Source organism: Anabrus simplex, chromosome 5 (genome assembly GCF_040414725.1).
Source record: "Anabrus simplex isolate iqAnaSimp1 chromosome 5, ASM4041472v1, whole genome shotgun sequence".
NCBI classification, from domain to species: domain Eukaryota; kingdom Metazoa; phylum Arthropoda; class Insecta; order Orthoptera; family Tettigoniidae; genus Anabrus; species Anabrus simplex.
Window position 1 is genome coordinate 283,957,962 of NC_090269.1, and position 18,829 is coordinate 283,976,790.

Below are 18,829 nucleotides of genomic sequence, written 5' to 3' on the forward strand. Positions count from 1 at the left end.
ATAAGTTATAGTGGGATGCTGTATGAATATATGAAAATGGAACTCAATATTGGTGATCCTAGTGACAAACATTTATCAATCGTTCTGAAATCTTAGATCATTTCTGACGATAGTACGTCCAGTTACACTGTATGGTACAAATTAATCTGCCTACATTGAAAGCGCTGAACACACTTCATTCCGTGGAATGGTGTACGCTTGAAAGAACTTACTTACGCAGTCTGCAACATCACCATCCAGAAGCGTCTTCATCTAGTCAACGAGATTATGTGTGAGAGCAGACTTCACAGTTAGGAACATACTCTTAGCGCATCATCACACACCGTTATTAGCACAGCTTTTTTAAGTTGATGGTCGATGTTCGCGCGAGTGTCCAAAACATCCTGGTTGTGGTGCAGTGATTCATAAAGCAGAGACTGCGTCAGCGAAACAACACAAATTAAGGTTTTGTAGATGATGATAATGATGATCTTTATTATTGTTGTTGTTTTAAGGGGCCTAACATATAAATCATTGGCCCTCAATGTCTATGTGGACGATTTGAATTATACAGTTTCTTTACAATTATGTAGAAAACAGTAATTCGCAAGTTTTTTGGGTAATATCTAGTGTTTTAAAAGGACTTACAATCCACAAACCCTAATAAGCTGAGACCTGATCATTTTAAAGTTTTTCAAAGAATTTTATCTTGTCTATGAAAAGCTTGTGCGTTTCAATTGAGAAGTTTTAAGTTATCGTTCCTCTATGCAGTTTATCATTATCATTATTATTATTATTGTTATTATTATTATTATTATTATTATTATTATTATTATTATTAATTATGATGTAGTAATTCCGACAGAGAAGATATTAGTTGAATGAAGTCTTCTCTGTAGAAATTATTGACAGATTTATGCCTCGACCAAAATGTCTAATAATCATGTGGAATGCAGAGGTTCAGCGAGGCTTGTTAGGGGCTAGGAATGAGGAATATAATTACATTCCTGCAGTCGATGTTGACGCCTTGAATATAACCCTCTCAATTCTGGTTCCTGCTTTATATAATTAATTCCTTGCTTTGTTTAGAGCTGTAGTCATATGTACGAGAATATTTTCGTATTGAAATATTATTGAACAGGAGTATTAGTCATTATTGTTGGCAGGAAGAGTTGAAAGAAAATAAGGGATATGCCCTCTTAGTCATAAATACTTTACAACGTGTGTCACAGTATTGAAAGCAAGGTTTCGCCGCTATCAGAGCCTGTTTATTGTCAATCAGATGCTTCCTTCAGGGGGAAAACAGAGACAGTTAATCCACGTGGCACAATTAAGAGATCAACTAATTAATTACTCCTAAATAAAATGTTTAAAATGAAACTCATAATTATATTTTTTTAAAGAACAAAATAAATTTATTGTGTTAGAATACGTATCTTTAAAGCATGTATTTTTCAATATTTTAATGGTTTATTCCTTTGTTAGTCACATCTTATTAAGTATACACTCATTTAAAAAAAAGCACCATGAACGAATCGAAGGTTGCTGCACAATATCGTCATAGGTTTTCTCATTTTCTTTTAATGCTGATTACTTGTGCAACAGTGCCATTAGGGAGCGTACTTATACCACCGACTTAGTACCGGTATGAGCCATAGAGCTAAGTTGAGTGAACACACAGTATACCCTGACGGCGCATTTGACAAACCTTTTGGCCAGCCAGAGTTTGAGAGACTAAGAAAGGCAGGTTGGACATTTCGACGCATTGTTCACCATTTGAAACATTCTGACTACACTGTTCGTCGGTGTTGGAGGCAGTGAGAACGTGAGGGTAGACATGCGTGGAGAAGACTCGGGCCGACCTCGGCGGACCTCCACCATGGGGAATCGTTTATCATGAATGGCAGGCTGTAAGCACTCCACAGGTGTCACTGCACATCTTCCAAAGACACGTCACGGCAGCTGGGTATACAGTGAGTCACCTTAACATTCGGACACCATATGACATGTGACAATCTGAACATTATATTTGTATTTTTTTATACATAGAGAAAAAAAAATTGACAATACAAAACCCTAATGTTTCCAATATGATTACATAATAATACAAGTGTCTCAGAACACAAATGACATGTAGATAAAAAATAAGTCGTCACGTTATCACATAACAAAACCACTTTAATATTCGGACACAAGGATCATAATAACCGAAAGTGTAGTGTAACATGGAACTCAAATCAGTCTAGTACTTGGTGGCATTTCCACGGCTTTCAGTCGTTGTGGCATAGAACAAACTAACTTTTCCGTGTCCTTAGGGCTAATATTAGCCCATTCTTGTATCGGTTTTCGTTGCACTTCCTTCTTTGACGTTATTCGGGAATTCTTCACTCTCTTGTCAAGGTCACTCCATAAATTCTCAATGGATTGAGATCCGGGATGTGGGATGGAGTTTCAAGCACCTTTAGGCAGTTCAACAACAGCCACATTCGGGCATTGATAGAAATGAAAAATGTCCCTTATCCCAAGCTTTGTTTCACTTTGGTGTAAATTCTGCTTCAGGATGGCTAGATACTGTTTATGGTCCATTGTATGTTCACTGAACGACATTTCACCTATTCCAGCAGACGAAAAGCACGCCCATACCATTGCATTTCCGCTTCCAATGTTTGACAGTTGGTTGCATATGTTTCGGTTTTAATGCGTCATTTGGTTTGCACCAAGCCATTCTCCTCCCATCCGATCCATAAATATTAAATTTGCTCTCATCACAAAGTAACTCAAGTTTCCACCATTCTGTGTCCTTGTGTACATATTGGAAGGCAAACTTCAATCTTTTCCTTCGGTTCACTTCATTGATGAATGGCTTTTTCCTCGACACCCTCCCGTTAAATTTGGCCTTTCTAAGATTCCTGCGCACAGTTTCAGGGTGCACTGATTTAACAGCTTCCTCTTCTCTTTCCCGTGCAAGTTGTGGCACATTCAGTTTGGGATCGTTCCCTATTTTTATTACGAGAAGTGTCTCTCCACGATCAGATAGCTTTTTCAGTTGACCCGTTTTGCGGTATAGACGCAATCCTGTCCTCTTCCTTAAATCGCCGTACAATGTCATTGGCAGTACTCTTACTCATACACAACATTTGCGCAATCGCCGTACAATGTCATTGGCAGTACTCTTACTCATACACAACATTTGCGCAATATCTCTGCAACTACGCCCCTTTGCATCGTGGAAAATAACCAGTTGGCGCTGTTCAAGCGTGATTCTGCAGTGAAGTTCAGGGAAACGTCTTCTACTCCTTACGTTTCTCCCTTGTCGCAATTGAGTACGGTAGTCACGTGCAAATGGAGTAACGACGACGTGTCCGAATAATAAAGTGGTGTGTAGTATTTCATGATTTCCTTTTCTATCACTATCAGAATCCTTCACCAATTCGCCTGACATTTAATTTTGTTGTGATACGTGGGGTATATACTCATGAATTGTTGGGCGTGTGTTTGTTGTATATACATTTGTTTGCGAACGCATTATGTCAGGAAACATTCCATTATCTGTGTTGTCCGAATATCAAGGTAACCCACTGTACATACGCCTGTGTCCACCAGTACAATATCCAGGCGGCTAGCAGAGCACGATCTATCTTCGCGATATCCCTTACAACTATTATGGTACCGAGGAGCGTGTTTCCACTTCTGCCAGAAACGCCTTGCGGAGTGACGACAAATCACCTTACTGTCTGGATACAGACGAATGCCGAATTCGAGTCTGGACACGTCAGCGCCTCAAAAATAGGTGTCATGGTGTGGGGTGCTATTTCCTATGATTCCTGCTCCTTTTCCAATCCTTCAAGGAGGGAGGCCGTAGTTTTGTGTAGACTGAGGACAGGTCATGGAACTACGCACTCTTACCTCCTAGAGAGGAAAGACTTCCCTCCCCCTTCCTCACCGTGGCTCACATCCTCACAGAGGGAGCCGATCTCTCTGGCCTGAGACGGAACCTCGGCCTTTAAGAGACACTTGAACTCATACTACCCGATGACGAGAGTATTGCTGATATCCTTCGCTTTATGTGTGAGAGTCGATTAATCAACGGAATGTAAATTTCAAGTCCTCTGATACTCAGGGGACTTACGTTCCCTCTTGATGCGCTTGTGTCCTTTTCGGCTTAATTTTTTAAAAATCATTTTGAGATTCCGCCATTGAATAAATAGATGAGATGTATTTGATTTTAATTTTTATTTCCATTTAATTTGTTCGGAGAGGATGATTACCTAGTTGTACTTCCTCTTAAGACATAAATAACTACCACCAACATCACAACCGCTCCCCACTGGTGGTGATTGAAGTAACCTGATGGCACGGCAATACGTTCAGGAAATTTTGCAAGTGTATGGTGTGACTTCCTGGTGCAGCTCGACATCCCCGTTTTCCAGCAGGCCCGGCCTCACTTTACGCGGGTATCTCTGGCCTGCCTTCGTGATGTCAACATGCTTCCTTGGCCAGCTAGGTGTCCAAACCTCTCGCCCATCGAGGACTTTGGGACCACATTGGACGGCAACTTCATCCAACTGCAGCTACAGCAGATTTGGAGGGTCGGTTGCGCCAGCTGTGGCAGAATCTTCCACAGTAGAACTTCCGACGTCAGTATGCCTCCATGCCAGACCATATCTCCGCCTCTGTCCGTACTACGGGCGGTCCAACATTGTACTAACAAGGGACACCCTTGACCTCGAACGCTCTGAATCTCACGAAATCATGCTTTGAATATAGATTGTTCATCACCGTAACAGTAGTGGTCTTTGTCATTCTCATGCAAAACGATGGATTCTATCTCAAGTGACGTCTGAATGTTCATCTATTCAAGTCCTAAGAGAGGAACTTCGGTAAAACAAGGAAGCAATACGAGGAAAAACGCATATAATTCAATTTTGTGAGTAGGATATGTTGTAACATTTTCCATTAACAGTGTCAAAACTTTGGCTTAAAGTAATTAAAATACGAAAAACATATTAGTTCAACTGACCTGATGGAATTGCTGTTAGTTATCATGGCGCAGATGTGGGACTTCAATGCAGTGATTAGAGCAAAGTAGAAGAGAACAGTATGCACTCTTCACTAAAGCCACATTTTTACATTCAGCACCACTTTCGCATTCAATTAGTTCACTGTAAGAATCTACACTAATTCCATTTCCAAGCGATGATATGGATATATTAATGTCATGATCTGCCAATTGCCAAGCATATTACAACATAAGCTTGTATTTTGGTACAGAAAATTGATTGTATATCACAAGAGTGAATTCTAAATGAATAAATGCCGATCATGTAACTTTACTTCTGGTTTTTCACATTGTAAAAAGCAAAGTCACCTCCATACAGGCCATGAAGGCCCTTGGAGGAGCGGAAGGTAAAGGCTTCCACCATTGTTAACCTCGGCACGTTTCTTCACATTGTAATATTACAAAATCAGCGATTCTTCTCATATAAAGCTTATATTGCCGAAAGAAGTACAGATCAATAGAAGAAGGTAATATTTTGTTGTTTTAGGTGTCAATGTCATAAGTTTTAGGCCTATATCTTTGTTTAGAAAACTTATATCTAAAGGGGTAAGATTTGGATAACCTGATCAGGAATCACACTGCAATAGGCTCTTTTCACAAGGACTACATAGAAAAACATGTCCGACAAATACTGTACGTATACTTTTCTGAAGTCTACGTTTTTTCAGCAACCTGTTCATTTTTATTGGTTTAATCGTGGAATATCGAATTATGTTATTCCCTCGTACATTTTCATACCTCACTGCTTCATTCTTTGAAAACCGTTGGTAGAATGTTGGTACGTTCCTAAAGCTTAACTCCACAAATACTTATTCCAAGTTCCCGTTGGAGAAAAAAAAGATTTAATAGTAATTGGCCCCAATTATCCTGAACTATTTCTCTGTAGAAGTTACCTCATCTGTGGTGGATTCGAATCCCACCGTTGACAGCCCTGAAGATGGTTTTACATTTTCACAACAAGCAAATGCTGCGACTTTACCTTGATTAATGTCACGGCCGCTACCTTCCGAATCTTAGCCCTTTTCCATCCTTGCTTCGCCGAAAATCTTCACCGTGTTAATGCGATGTTAAACCCCTGGCGGTCCGACTCGTTGGCTGAATGGTCAGCGTACTGGCCTTCGGTTCAGAGGGCCCCGGGTTCGATTCCCGGCCGAGTCGGGGATTTTAACCTCCATTGGTTAATTCCAGTGGCCCGGGGGCTGGGTGTTTGTGCTGTCCCCAACATCTCTGCAACTCACACACCACACAAAACACTACCCTCCACCACAATAACACGCAGTTACCTACACATGGCAGATGCCACCCACCCTCATCGGAGTGTCTGCCTTACAAGGGCTGCACTCAGCTAGAAATAGCCACACGAAATTGAAAAAAACAGCAAAAAGAAGAAATCAATCACTTCATCTATCTCGCGTAGCGTAGGAATGCGTCAAAGCAAGTACCTAATTTATGAGCTTTGTCGACCGTGTACCGTATTAATTATATGTGGCCGCTGTGTGCATGCAGTATAAATATCGAACCTCGACGGAAATTCATTTTGTATTACCATTCAGTCAAATACTGTTATTTACATTTTGGGTTTATAAGAACAGATTCACGCTAATGGAGGCATGGAATATGGTTGTAGGGAAATTAAATGAACTCCGCATCCAGTTTGAATTAAATTTCGTCTCTAATTATTTCATCCACAGTATTCACTCTGTGTGCAATATGTTTCAGAACTGTGTTCCAATAATCCACGGCCTAAATGTTTAACTTCCTTTATTTCATAAGTAGGCTGGGCCTACATACAGGTTACCCGTAAATTTACTCACGACGGCATGAAGCTGGGCATTAGTGCACTGGATAACAACATAATAGATTCTATTTTCGTTCAAGGAGGCCATACACTGGATATTAACATGATAGATTAGAATTTCATTCAGGGGGTCATTGTAGGTCTTGATTTCTTTTAGGAGGCCGTGCACTGAATAGTAATATAGAATGTTATAGTTGGACATGGGCATTGTAGTTGCCAATTTCTTGCAGTAAACCATGCACTGGATATTAACATGGGAGGTTATATCTTAATCCAGAAGGTCATATTTTGGATATCAACAAGGTTATGTATGTATGTATGTATGTATGTATGTATGTATGTATGTATGTATGTATGTATGTATGTATGTATGTATGTATGTATGTATGTATGTATGTATGTATGTATGTATGTATGTATGTATGTATGTATGTATGTATGTATGTATGTATGTATGTATGTATGTATGTATGTATGTATGTATGTATGTATGTATGTATGTATGTATGTATCAGTAGCGTATCCAGGATCAAACGAAAGGTGGGGGGGGTCTCCTGTAGTTACGAAATGATAGATCATAACGAAGGCGCTTGTGCGTGTGTGATGCATGCATTAGTGTCATTATAAAGTCAACAGATTTGCAGCGAATTGTACTTTCAAATTGCAATCCAAAATCCAACTTAGAAAATAGATTGAGGAGATCTGTTGGTTTTTACAATGATGTGTCTGTGAGTGTTCAAAAGACCCAACCTACTGAGTCAACTGTCACTTGTTCGTCAATTTCTGATTGTTTCCTTTTTTTTAAATTTCCATGGGGTGTAGGTCTAACCCCCAGTAACCCCCCTCTTGGCTATGCTCCTAGTATGTATGTATGCAGTTAATTCAGGAGGCCGTACACTGTATACTATTTAGCTTTCGGAGCAGTGGCTCATGTTGCTTTATTGCTATATTTGCTCGGATGTCTAATGTTTCTTCTGCTCTTCAAAATTTCAGCACGCGGTGACACGGCTACTTTCTTGTGATCCGAAGTCAGGCCAGTAATTCGGATATTTCCATCAATTTCTTTCATAAAACGGCGTATAAAATGAAGAGAAGAACATTTTTCCTGTAAAATAGAATACAGTCCGCCTCTGTGGTGTAGTGGTTAGTGTAATAAGCTGGCACTGCCAGAGGCCCGGGGTCGATTCCCGGTTCTGCCACGAAATTTTAAAAGTGGTACCAGGACTTGAACGGGGTCCACTCAGCATCGGGAGGTCAACTGAGTAGAGGGGGTGTGATTCTCACCTCAGCCATCCTCGAAGTGGTTTTCCGTGGTTTCCCACTTCTCCTGACAAATGCTGGGATGGTACATAACTTAAGCCACGGCCGCTTCCATCCCTCTTCCTCGCCTGTCCCTTCCTATATTCCCATCTCCCCTGTTCAGCATACCAAGTAAGGCCGCCTAGGTGAGGTACTGGTCCATCTCCCAAGTTTCACCCCCCCCCCCCCCCCGACCCAAAGTCTCACGCTTCAGGACACTGCCCTTTAGGCGGTAGAGGTGGGATCCCTCGCTGAGTCCGAGGGGCATACCAACCCTGGAGGGTAAACGGATTAAGAAAGAAAGACAGAAAGAAAGAAAGAAAGAATGTCCAGTGTGTTGCAGCACACTAACACGGAAGAAGTGATCCCCACTGTCCAAGAAACGACCTATGCACCAACGGAGGACTGATACACTATAGGACGTCGTGAACCCTCGGCATGGCCCTTGGCAGAATGAAATGGAGACAGCGGAGGCGCTAGGCATGACAAACGCTGATGGATATTATGGTTCTGGTCCGTTTGAATTAATTAACTCCAGGCGTGTGTTGGATGTCTTTCCTGGGTTGAAGAAGGGTTTGGGATATTATTACAGTCAATCAGTGTTGAGGTGCGTCCACACTTGCATCAGATCAGTGTATTTGTATCAAGAATGCATACGCGATCATGATCACGCCGTCTTTTGACAAGGCTGCTCAATCTGCATCACGTATATGTATCATCTGTGCGTATCTGTTAGTTTTCCACACATCGTTCTTGTATCATCTGTTGAATGTTGGCTCTCCAGATACAATTGGCTGTTGCCAGCTCTTCTACGATCCGCGATCAGATACACTTTTTTGTGGCACAGTTCGATATGACTCCCAATGTCTCTTCGCGATTTCCTCAAACGCGTCACTTTTTTAACCGATTACAATGGTGCGGATCCTTTGTGTTCCACAAAACCGTCGTTTGTCGGTAATAACTTACCAACTGTTGAACTTTTTCCATCGACTACTCCGAATCCATTTTTCTTCAAATCGGAAGTCCTCAGCAAAGGTTCATGCAAAACTGAACGAAGTCGGAAGGACGGTGAACAGGGTACGGGTGAAGGGAAGAGTGACAGAGGCTGTGAGCATGCGCAGCACACGAGACAATGATATGGAGTGCTGATCAGGGAAACGCTCCGTCCACACTGCCGTATCTGCATCACGTTCCCATTTATGCGACGGCAAAAGACCAACTCTCGGTGGGAGCACTCCCGATCCAGTCATTGTATCATATTTGATATGCGATCTTGATACAGACGTCTGTTTTCACAAGGCCGATTATGATACAGATACGATGATCTGATGCAAGTGTGAACGCACCTTTATGCATTCACATTTCCTGTAACAGCAGAGTGCCGAATTTCTTCCTAGGAAGAGACTTTTTTTTTTCGACGTGAAAGAAAATTAACTTACTTAATTCTGGTGCATTTGAATCGCTCATTGTACCAGGATTCTTCCAGCAACGTTAGAGTGCAATAGACAAGAAGTTTAATAATTAAATATTTGGATCTAGCGGTGAAATACTGAAGGAGCACATAGTTGTGGTAGTGAAGCGTGATGGTAATGAGGTCGCACACATACACACGAGGTCATATGCTCATTCTGCTTACTTCCACGTAGCTTTGTCACTGAGCACTTATGCTGACGTGAGCTGGATAATTGTAGCTGTGCTGAGTAGTGGAAATATCATTTACATGCGCTGTAGTATTGTGATGATTAGTGGATGACCTTTGTGGTGATGCAGCTGGACTAGAGAGGCACGCAACACTAAGTGACAGATGGAGGATACTACCAATGTGGACTGGTAAGCTTTTTGTTCTAACGTCCTTCAAACATGAAATATCCAACAAATTTATTGGGTGACAAGGTAGTAGCTTTCACAACAAAGAGCAGAAATTAGGAGACCGAAATTCATGAATAAACCTCTGTTTGACCTAATTTAAGTACATTCAAATTCCATGGTTGTGGATCAGTGGTAGAGTCGGCTTGCGAATCCCAAGACCTAGATACAAACCCAGCAGACGTAGTTGGGTTCTCGAAAGGCTATAAGAACCCCATTCGACATTCCATGCTTTACGACGTCGGTATATAAAGGATCTGAGGCGATACATTCGATATTTACGCGATAAATAACTTTGAATTAAATTTCAACGCTAGACCAGCCAACAGAGTTTCGGTTTCTCTGCCATCTGGTAGAATACAACGGAACGTTGAAATTAACACGCAGGCAGCCCAGAATGAAAATGAACCCGCAAAATTCCCCCAGGTGGCGCCAGAATCGCAACGTCAAAATTGGTACATAGGTTGTCAAAATGGCACCACTTCAGAAGGCCGATAACGTGGTAGCTGAAACCGCACTATTATTATTATTATTATTATTATTATTATTATTATTATTATTATTATTATTATTATTATTCGTTCTTCGTTTCGGCCAACTAGGGACCACGTCAGTTCAGCTGTCTCCTTTTTCGAGCTTTAATTGCCACCCAATGTTCCTGCATTCGTCTCCGGTGTTGTTCGTTTCTCTCTTGGATCCACGGCTTTTCCTGGAAACATTTGTGTGTACGTAGTTTTTCCTTAAGCGGAACACGCTCCTGGATATCTTTAGGAGAAATTTCCATTTCTCGTAGATCTTTCTCAACTTCTGTGAACCATGCCCCTTTGGTTTTCTTATCTTGAAAGTACGTTAATATCCGTGTAGGCCTAGATGTCCTGCCTGGGCTTATTCGTGTCACGTGACTATAAAAAGCAATTCTTTTTTTTTTTCGGATCGTGTCACTTATCTTCTCCACGTGCTTGTATAATTCGTGGTTGTGACGCCTTCTCTACTCGCTGTTTTCTTTGATGGGACACAGGACTTTTCTCAAAATCTTCCTTTCTTTAGCCTATAGTTTTTCCATTAGACGTTTCACTCGCCGTTTTCTTTGTTGGGACTCAGGATTTTTCTCAAAATCTTCCTTTATTTAGCCTCTAGTTATTCCATTAGACCTTTCTTGTTCTTTGTAAGAGTCTCTGCCGCATACAGAGCCTCTGGTCGAAAAACAGTGCAATAATGTCTAATTTTGGCGTTTAAGGATATCTATCTCTTGTTAAAGATGACTTCAGTTAGTTGGTAGGCCATTTCCATTTTGTTAATGCGTAACGTGAAAGCTTCTTTCTCTGATAGGTTAGGCTCTATCCACTCACCGAGGTATTTAAACTTTTCTGCCTGCTTAATTTTTCCTAGTCCGACCTCCAGTTCCCTTGGCGCTGATTTTATGTTTGTCATGAAGTGCGTCTTCTCAAAGGAGATTTGAAGCCCAGCCTTCAATGCTTGAGTCTTTACTTGGTTAAGTTGTTCTTCTGTCGTATCAATGGAGTCTGAAAAGATCACTAGATTATCTGCAAAGGCTAGACAGTCGATTGTAAGATTCACATACTTTAGCCTGGCCTTACCCCATTTTCTACCCCTGAACTTTTCATTTCTTTCCGCCATTCTCGGATGACCTTTTCTAAAATACTACGTTTGATACAGGTATCGGGCGTGAGAGAGGCAGTTTTTGTAGGTATATTTGACCTGCTATATTTGCAAACACCATCTTTATCGTTGATATTCTTTGTTGTCCATCGATAGATGTTTTATCGACAAGGACTTTCAAACGATAAGACAGGTTGTTACTATTTTCTTTGTCTACTAAGCAGTGACTTTGGATATTGCTTGTTATCATAACAGGGGCAATGACTGATTACTTTGTGTTCCTGCATTCTTTTCTTTCCGATGGATCGATCTGGCTATTATTATTATTATTATTATTATTATTATTATTATTATTATTATTATTATTGTCTGTCGTTCGTTACTTCATCTTGTCAATAAAAATATCTCTCTCTTGTTCGTTCTTGCGTTGCTTTCATGCCTGTTATATCCTGCTCTTGAATAAAAGTAGGTATTCGTATTCGACCCCGCTATTAATCTTGTTCTCTCGCTCAACAAATAGAAAGATGTAAGAATAATTTCGATTGAAAATTCGCTTACTTGCTATTGGTGAGTTCGAGTATTATTTAGTAAATAACTGTGTAACACATCTATTGTAATTCAACGTTAAAATATTGCATGTTATTTAGTCAAAAGTGAAGAGACTACAAGACAAGCTCACTCATTCTCTTACATAATATTTTTGATTCCGCTGGTACACAACATGTCCCGTTCCATCTCCGTCCACAACTACCTCGTTCACAGATCTTTTCGCGAGGGCACTGGGTAGCTATAGAATCCGCAGCTTGGGTTGATGTTTCTCATACAATCAAATAACCCTTGCGCTCTCCACTAGCCTTTACTTTTCATCATAGATTTGGAAACATATTTAGACAAGCTTTCCTTAGCTTTTGTACAGTGAGCAGAAATTTCCCACCTGCTCGGGGTTCGAGCATAGGATGTTTACTCTCTGATTTGATTCTCTAGTCTGCAGTAAGGTTCGTTTGTTTGCTTAAGGTAGTGCCTAATAATGTATAGGTCCCTAATTGCTCTGCACTTGGTAATTCCGCTCTGGGCTTTAGACTCAAATGTCAAGGAGCACACAGGATCTCGCTGTCTAATTATTACTTAGAGAGATCTTGATATAGTCAGGACGACGTTCTTACCAGAACAATGAAATCTTGGGCTCTACTCGCGTCTGCGAGCACTGATAACGGAACTCGCGTACATCAGCTAGAAAATACGACTTTCGAATTCTCCGCGAAATGAAGTTGTGGCTTTATTGTTGAAGTTTATGAGAGAGAAGGGCTATTTAAACCAAAACGATAAATTCTTAAATACATTTTCTCAATTATTTTGATGCACAGCCTGGATATAGGAAAGTATCATTGTTTATCATTATTGCAAGTCATCTCAGGAAAGGAGGGAGAAACTAACTATGAAATGTCTAAGCCTACTTAATTCAGAATAAAGGAAAGGTACACCAAGTTTAAAACCTACGTATGGGAATTATTCAGACATTCATCTCTTGCATTTGTTTCTGACGTTCGGATGTTCTTGACCCGCCACCGAGATCCACCTTCTTTCGGTCTTCCATTTTCTTTCTACATCATCTTCTGACCCTCTATCTTTATATTACTAGATGATATAATTAATCTGTTTCGTCATTGGTTTGTTCTTAGTCTCAAACACAATTTTTAAAATGATTGTCGATATTTGTCCAAAATGAGTTTGAATGAATATTACTAAAATTTGTTTTAACCTGTTATGGATAGGAAAAATAATGTGCATGGAAATCAGAATGAATGTTTTATTACATTTACTGCCAATCCTTTCTTACATGTCAGATAATAGTGTGTTGTAATTTACCAGAATTCTTAAAACATTTTAAAATCCAGAAATAATAATAATAATAATAATAATAATAATAATAATAATAATGGGTTTAGTCCGACGGTGACGGAATTTAGTCCTGCATGAGTTCTTTTACGTGCCAGTAAATCTACAGACACGAGGCTGACGTATTTGAGCACCTTCAAACACCACCGGACTGAGTCAGGATCGAACCTGCTAAGTTGGGTTCAGAAAGCCAGCGCCTCAACCGTCTGAGCCACTAAGTCCGGCAAATTCAGAAATAGATGTTACGTATCTTTTCAGAATTTCAGGATTCATATAGGTCTTCATTTTGAACACTGAAAATACTGTCTTCTCTATACTTCTATCATCTTCTGAACCATGTTCATCAGAACATTGAATATTATATGACCATGTAAATAAATCTTATCTTATAAATTACTAGAAATAGACAAATACTATTCGATTCCTTAGCTGAATGCTCGACGTACTGGTCTTCGATTCAGAATGCCTGGGGTTCGATTCCTAGTCGGATCGGGAATTTTAACTGCGTATGGTTAATTCGTCTGGCTCGGCGTCTGGATGATTTAAGCTCGTATTAATACACTTCTTTTCATATAATACGCTACATGGCAAACCGCCACACACACACATAGTAGTGAATACATCCCTCCACATAGGGTTGCCATAAAGATGGGCAACAGTTCGGCTTCGTAAAAGGGAAATAATCGACCATTCAGGCAATGAAATGCATACAAGATGACATCGAAACAGCTCTAGAACACCCTAGAGGAAAACTGCGTTCGACATTCTAAGTAGGCAATTAATAATAATAAAGATTTTACTGCAGCCAATGGCCATTAAAATATGTTTACATGACTAATTATATCAAACAGAATTTGGTTAGTCCCATCTGTCTTTTAGTACACGCCACCACATGATATAAGTCGCAAGTCTTCTCGCACAGTATGCATATACATTCCTTTCTCGGGGTGTGAAAAGTTTTGTTAGCACACACACGATGATGAAAACCGTGTGTTGCTAATCTAGTCACTATGTGCCTGAGTTCATAGTTTGCCTTCATCCAATCCGTACTGGTCATAGCCTTTGTGGTGTAAAATGTTTCCCATTGATAATAAGAATAGAAGAACTCACATGAAGAAATCAAAAAACCAGACTCATACAAAGCATCCTATCCATAAATCAAATAGGAATAGACGAGAGAGTCTCAAGAACAGAGATGATAGAGCAAACGAACGGTGTTCTTCAAAGTGACCCTTAGAACACCCTGCTCTTCATAATAGCCAACTGCAGCAGTACCAGAAGAAATAACAGAAAATGTCAAAATATACACCTACGTAGACGACGTGGTAATAGTATCCCAAGAACTTCAAAATGCCCAAAGAAGCCTTCAACAAACTTGTAGTGTGAACCGTAATAAACGACTTGAAGCTAAATGAGAAGAAAACAGTGTAGATGACATTTAGAAGGGGCGGAAGATTGGCCGCGAACGACTACATCCTGTATAAAGGATATCCACTGAGAAACGTAACTAAGTTCAAATACCTAGGAATCACGCTGCAAAGTCGAGGGGACACATACGACCTACACACTAGAGAACGCGCCTCAACAGGCAGGATGGCAGCAAATAGTATAAAATCTGAGAAAACTATCTTTGGAAACGGCGATGACCATATTTCGCCTGAAGATCGCACCAATTATGACCTACGAATGAGAGGTGCTATGGAAGAATCTAAACAAGAAAAATCTAGAAGACATAGAAAAAGTCAAAGTTCACTTCCTGAAAAGAGTTCTAAGTCTATCAAAGTACACACCCTCACGCTTGACCTACGTGTTAACAAAGGAACAGTACTTAATAGAAGAACTTCGCCCAGACCTGCTCTTCCAACCACCGAAACCTACAAAAATCTAATAAGAGAAGTCACCAAGACGAAACAGGAGATATGGCCAGAGTTCTTCGCCACGGATGCGATGATCTACAGGGACTAGACTGAAGCCAGATACGGCCTACGCCACATCATGTCGAGAGTAGCAGTCGCTGGGTTTCATTACCGAATATGGACAACAGAGAAATACCATAACATAGAAGACAAGTGTATGTGCAAGCTATCTGGTCAAATAGCGACCGATACCATGTAATGTGGTGCAAAAACAGAAGAATCTCATTAACAGACTTCTGTAAGACATAAAACGGACTAAATATGAAAAACGCAATGTACTCGATATTACCTTTTGTAACATGATCTTACATCCGTATGGCCATTGGCTGCAGTAAAATCCGACTGTAAAACCGGGAAAATCCCGTACTGGCCCCTATAAATTTGGAGAAAGGTCAAGAAGAAGAAATAAACAAATACTATATTTCTCATTCCACGGGCTATCTTTCCTAAAGACAATTCGTTATTATGGGTATGAAAGTCTACAACAAATTGTCAAATAGAATAACAGAATATCGAGCTAGTTGACTACGCGGTTTAGGTCAAGTAGCTGTGTGAGATTGTGGGTCCGAACTCCACGGTCCGCAGCCCTGAAGATTGTTGCTCGTGGTTTCCTGTTTCACACCGGGCTGCTGCTGGGGTTATACCTTAATTAAGGCCACGGTCACTTTCTTTCCAGTTTAGCCCTGCCTTATCCCATTCATCACCGTAAGACCTGTCTGTGTCGGTGTGACTTAAAATATATAACAAAACAAAGGACAATTAAAACACGGGGAATAATAATAATAATAATAATAATAATAATAATAATAATAATAATAATAATAATAATAATAATAATAATAATAATAATAATTGTTACGTATTTTTTAGTCTGCTAACGATCTTTTTTTAAAGTTGTGTATGAGTTTGCGATTGGAATGGCTATTCTGGAATTTCTCATAAGGCATAACTTTCCTGAAGTGAAAGACGTTTCTACAGAGAAGCATTCTCAGGACAACCACTGCGAGTTGCCCTAGCCCAGGGCCTCTCAGAGTGCATGCACCGGGTGCACGGTGCAAAAGACGACTTCGCTTGGTTGACCAGAGTGCAGACCCCCACTCCTCGATTTGGAGCAATAGCGCTGTCTCTCTCTTTCCCCACGCCTGTCTCGCTCGCTCCGCCTCTCTCCCTCTTCCTCACTTGCTCCGTAGCGCTCCAAATCGGAGCCGAGTTGAGCCGAGCTTAGCCGAGTAGCCCAGAGACGAAGCATTGGTCCGAGCCGAGCCGAATGGGACCGATGCACTGTGCACAGGAACTCTGCGCCTCAATTTGTACGCGTGAGATTTTGGGCGTTTGAGAGGCTCTGCCCTAGTCTAAAAGCAAATCCACTCAAATTCAGCTCGTGATTTTTATTTTCATGAGACGCCTTGCAGCATGTTAGACCATGAATGAAGGTCAAACGTTTGGCTTTTTACTGGTACTAGTTAGTATTATTGACAACAGCGTAACATTTAAAGCCATCGAAATCTAGCGTGACTTGCATCGTATATATGAGGAGTGTCTGTTCAAAAGGTGATATTTCCAGCTTAAGAAAGTTGTGCGAAAAGCGCAAGAAATGTAAAATTATACACACACAGAACGTACCTAAGATTGCGTTTGGTACAACTTTTAAAGAATTATATTTTCCTGGCCTGGATTCCTCATGTCAATCGATAATATTCAACTACTGTACTGTGTGTGGACGAAATACAGATTTATTTTTCCAAAGTGAAAATAGCACCTTTTGAGCAGATACTCATATACAGTAGATTACTATAAATATTAGCGTGCCTCTAATGTTCCACGTTATATTTGGAAGTAATTCCTTTTCCATTTTCGTTATGTTTTCTCTTGTGGCTGGCGGTACCTGTCTCCCACAATAATGACGGCTTATTAACCGCGTAATAAATCTGACACCCCACTGGCTGTCTGCCAGAGGTCATGTACGTAATTCTCTCTTTATCATCATCTCATAATATAAGAGTTAAAGAAATGTCTTTCTATAATTTTGACAAAATTTATTGTATAATCAATCTTGTTTATTGCCTACAGATGGTTCCCGTGTTTTCCAAGCACACGATCAAGTGTCTGTAATAATAATAATTGTCACCGTGTTTTGGTGGATCAGCAGAGGTGAAAGAAGGTGCGGGCTGGAATGGGTCTAACTACAAGTCCGAAAGAATGAATTTAAAATTTAAATAAAGGTTATATTTTTAATAGACAACAAGATTTAACAATTTTCACTAGGTGAAATAACAAAGAAAAATCAGGTACAATGTAACTTTACAAACGAAAGCACAAGTTAAGGGGTCTTTACAAATTCTGGGCTACGAGCCCCAAGGTTTAACAATTTCTGAGCTCTCAGCTCACAACCACAAATTACCAAAGAGCAGAAAACCCCTCATAACATGGAGCACTTGCTCCCACCTTCACATCTCAAGCCTGTCTGAGACACTTTTACCACAACACTATAAAGAGCTGACCCGCTCTCAATCTTTCAAGCCTATTAAAGGCAATAAAAGGCTTTATAATCACTTGCCATCGAGGCGCAACTTACACGAATTAAACAGGGGTATCTCGTACCCAGCCTACCGGGCCTTAAAAGAAAAATAATAGGTTAATGAAATGGCCCAAAATACCAATATGAATGGAGGCGTTGCTTGCACTCCTACATGCAACTTGTTAAAACCTAAGGGGCACTAGGCCGATTACACAGGGGCTATTCCCACACTAGGGAGGTGACTCGTATAAGAAAATTAATTTAACACATTAATGAAGAGAAGAAAATAGATTATGAAAACGTAGTCACCTCAAATCCAAATTGAAGGGGAGCTCGAGAGGGTAAAGCACTCCCTATCCCCGATTTACATTTAAAGTAATAAGAAAATGTTTACATAAGCCGGCACTAAGTTACATTTTTAAACAGGTAGGATACTTTGAAAAGGTTTCGAACCTTCCCCGGGGGGGTTAAACTGCTGAGCAAGAAAGAAATAAAGTTGTTAAAAGGCCATTACCTTTGCTGAAGAGCTGCTGCTCGAAGGAAGAGGCGCAACCCGCCCCCTGCTATACTTCCATACACTAAGCTAGATGTTGTTGAAGTGGCGACGAGCCATGAAAATCAGCAGTTTTTAAACCCTCATGGAAGATTCGAGACCTTTCATGAATAATTAAGACACGCCCACAGGCGTTTATTGGTCGGCTAAAAGTTACAAGTCAAAAATGAAGAAGAAAACTGTGATTGGAGGGAAATTAATTGCAGAAATTATTGATTGGGTAAATTCAAAACAGGCGGAAAGAAAGGATTAATATTGCCAACAAACCAACGAAAGAACGAAATTTAGTAAAGACAACAACTTATGAATACAAAATATATTCAAG

At 40.3% G+C, this 18,829-nt stretch overlaps 1 protein-coding gene across 7 annotated transcripts in view; it reads left to right on the forward strand.

Annotated features, from left to right (window-relative positions):
* Positions 1-18,829, forward strand: part of MESK2 (misexpression suppressor of KSR 2) — a 666,835-nt gene that overhangs the window by 409,514 nt on the left and 238,492 nt on the right. Inside the window, exon 1 of one of the 7 annotated variants that reach the window (XM_067147423.2) lies at positions 9,825-9,965. The exons of the other annotated variants lie outside the window; for them this stretch is intronic. Coding sequence (XP_067003524.2) covers positions 9,940-9,965 — 26 coding nt within the window. The 5' untranslated portion in view covers positions 9,825-9,939. Of the gene's footprint in view, positions 1-9,824; positions 9,966-18,829 lie in introns of those variants that run through there. 7 annotated transcript variants of the gene reach the window in all.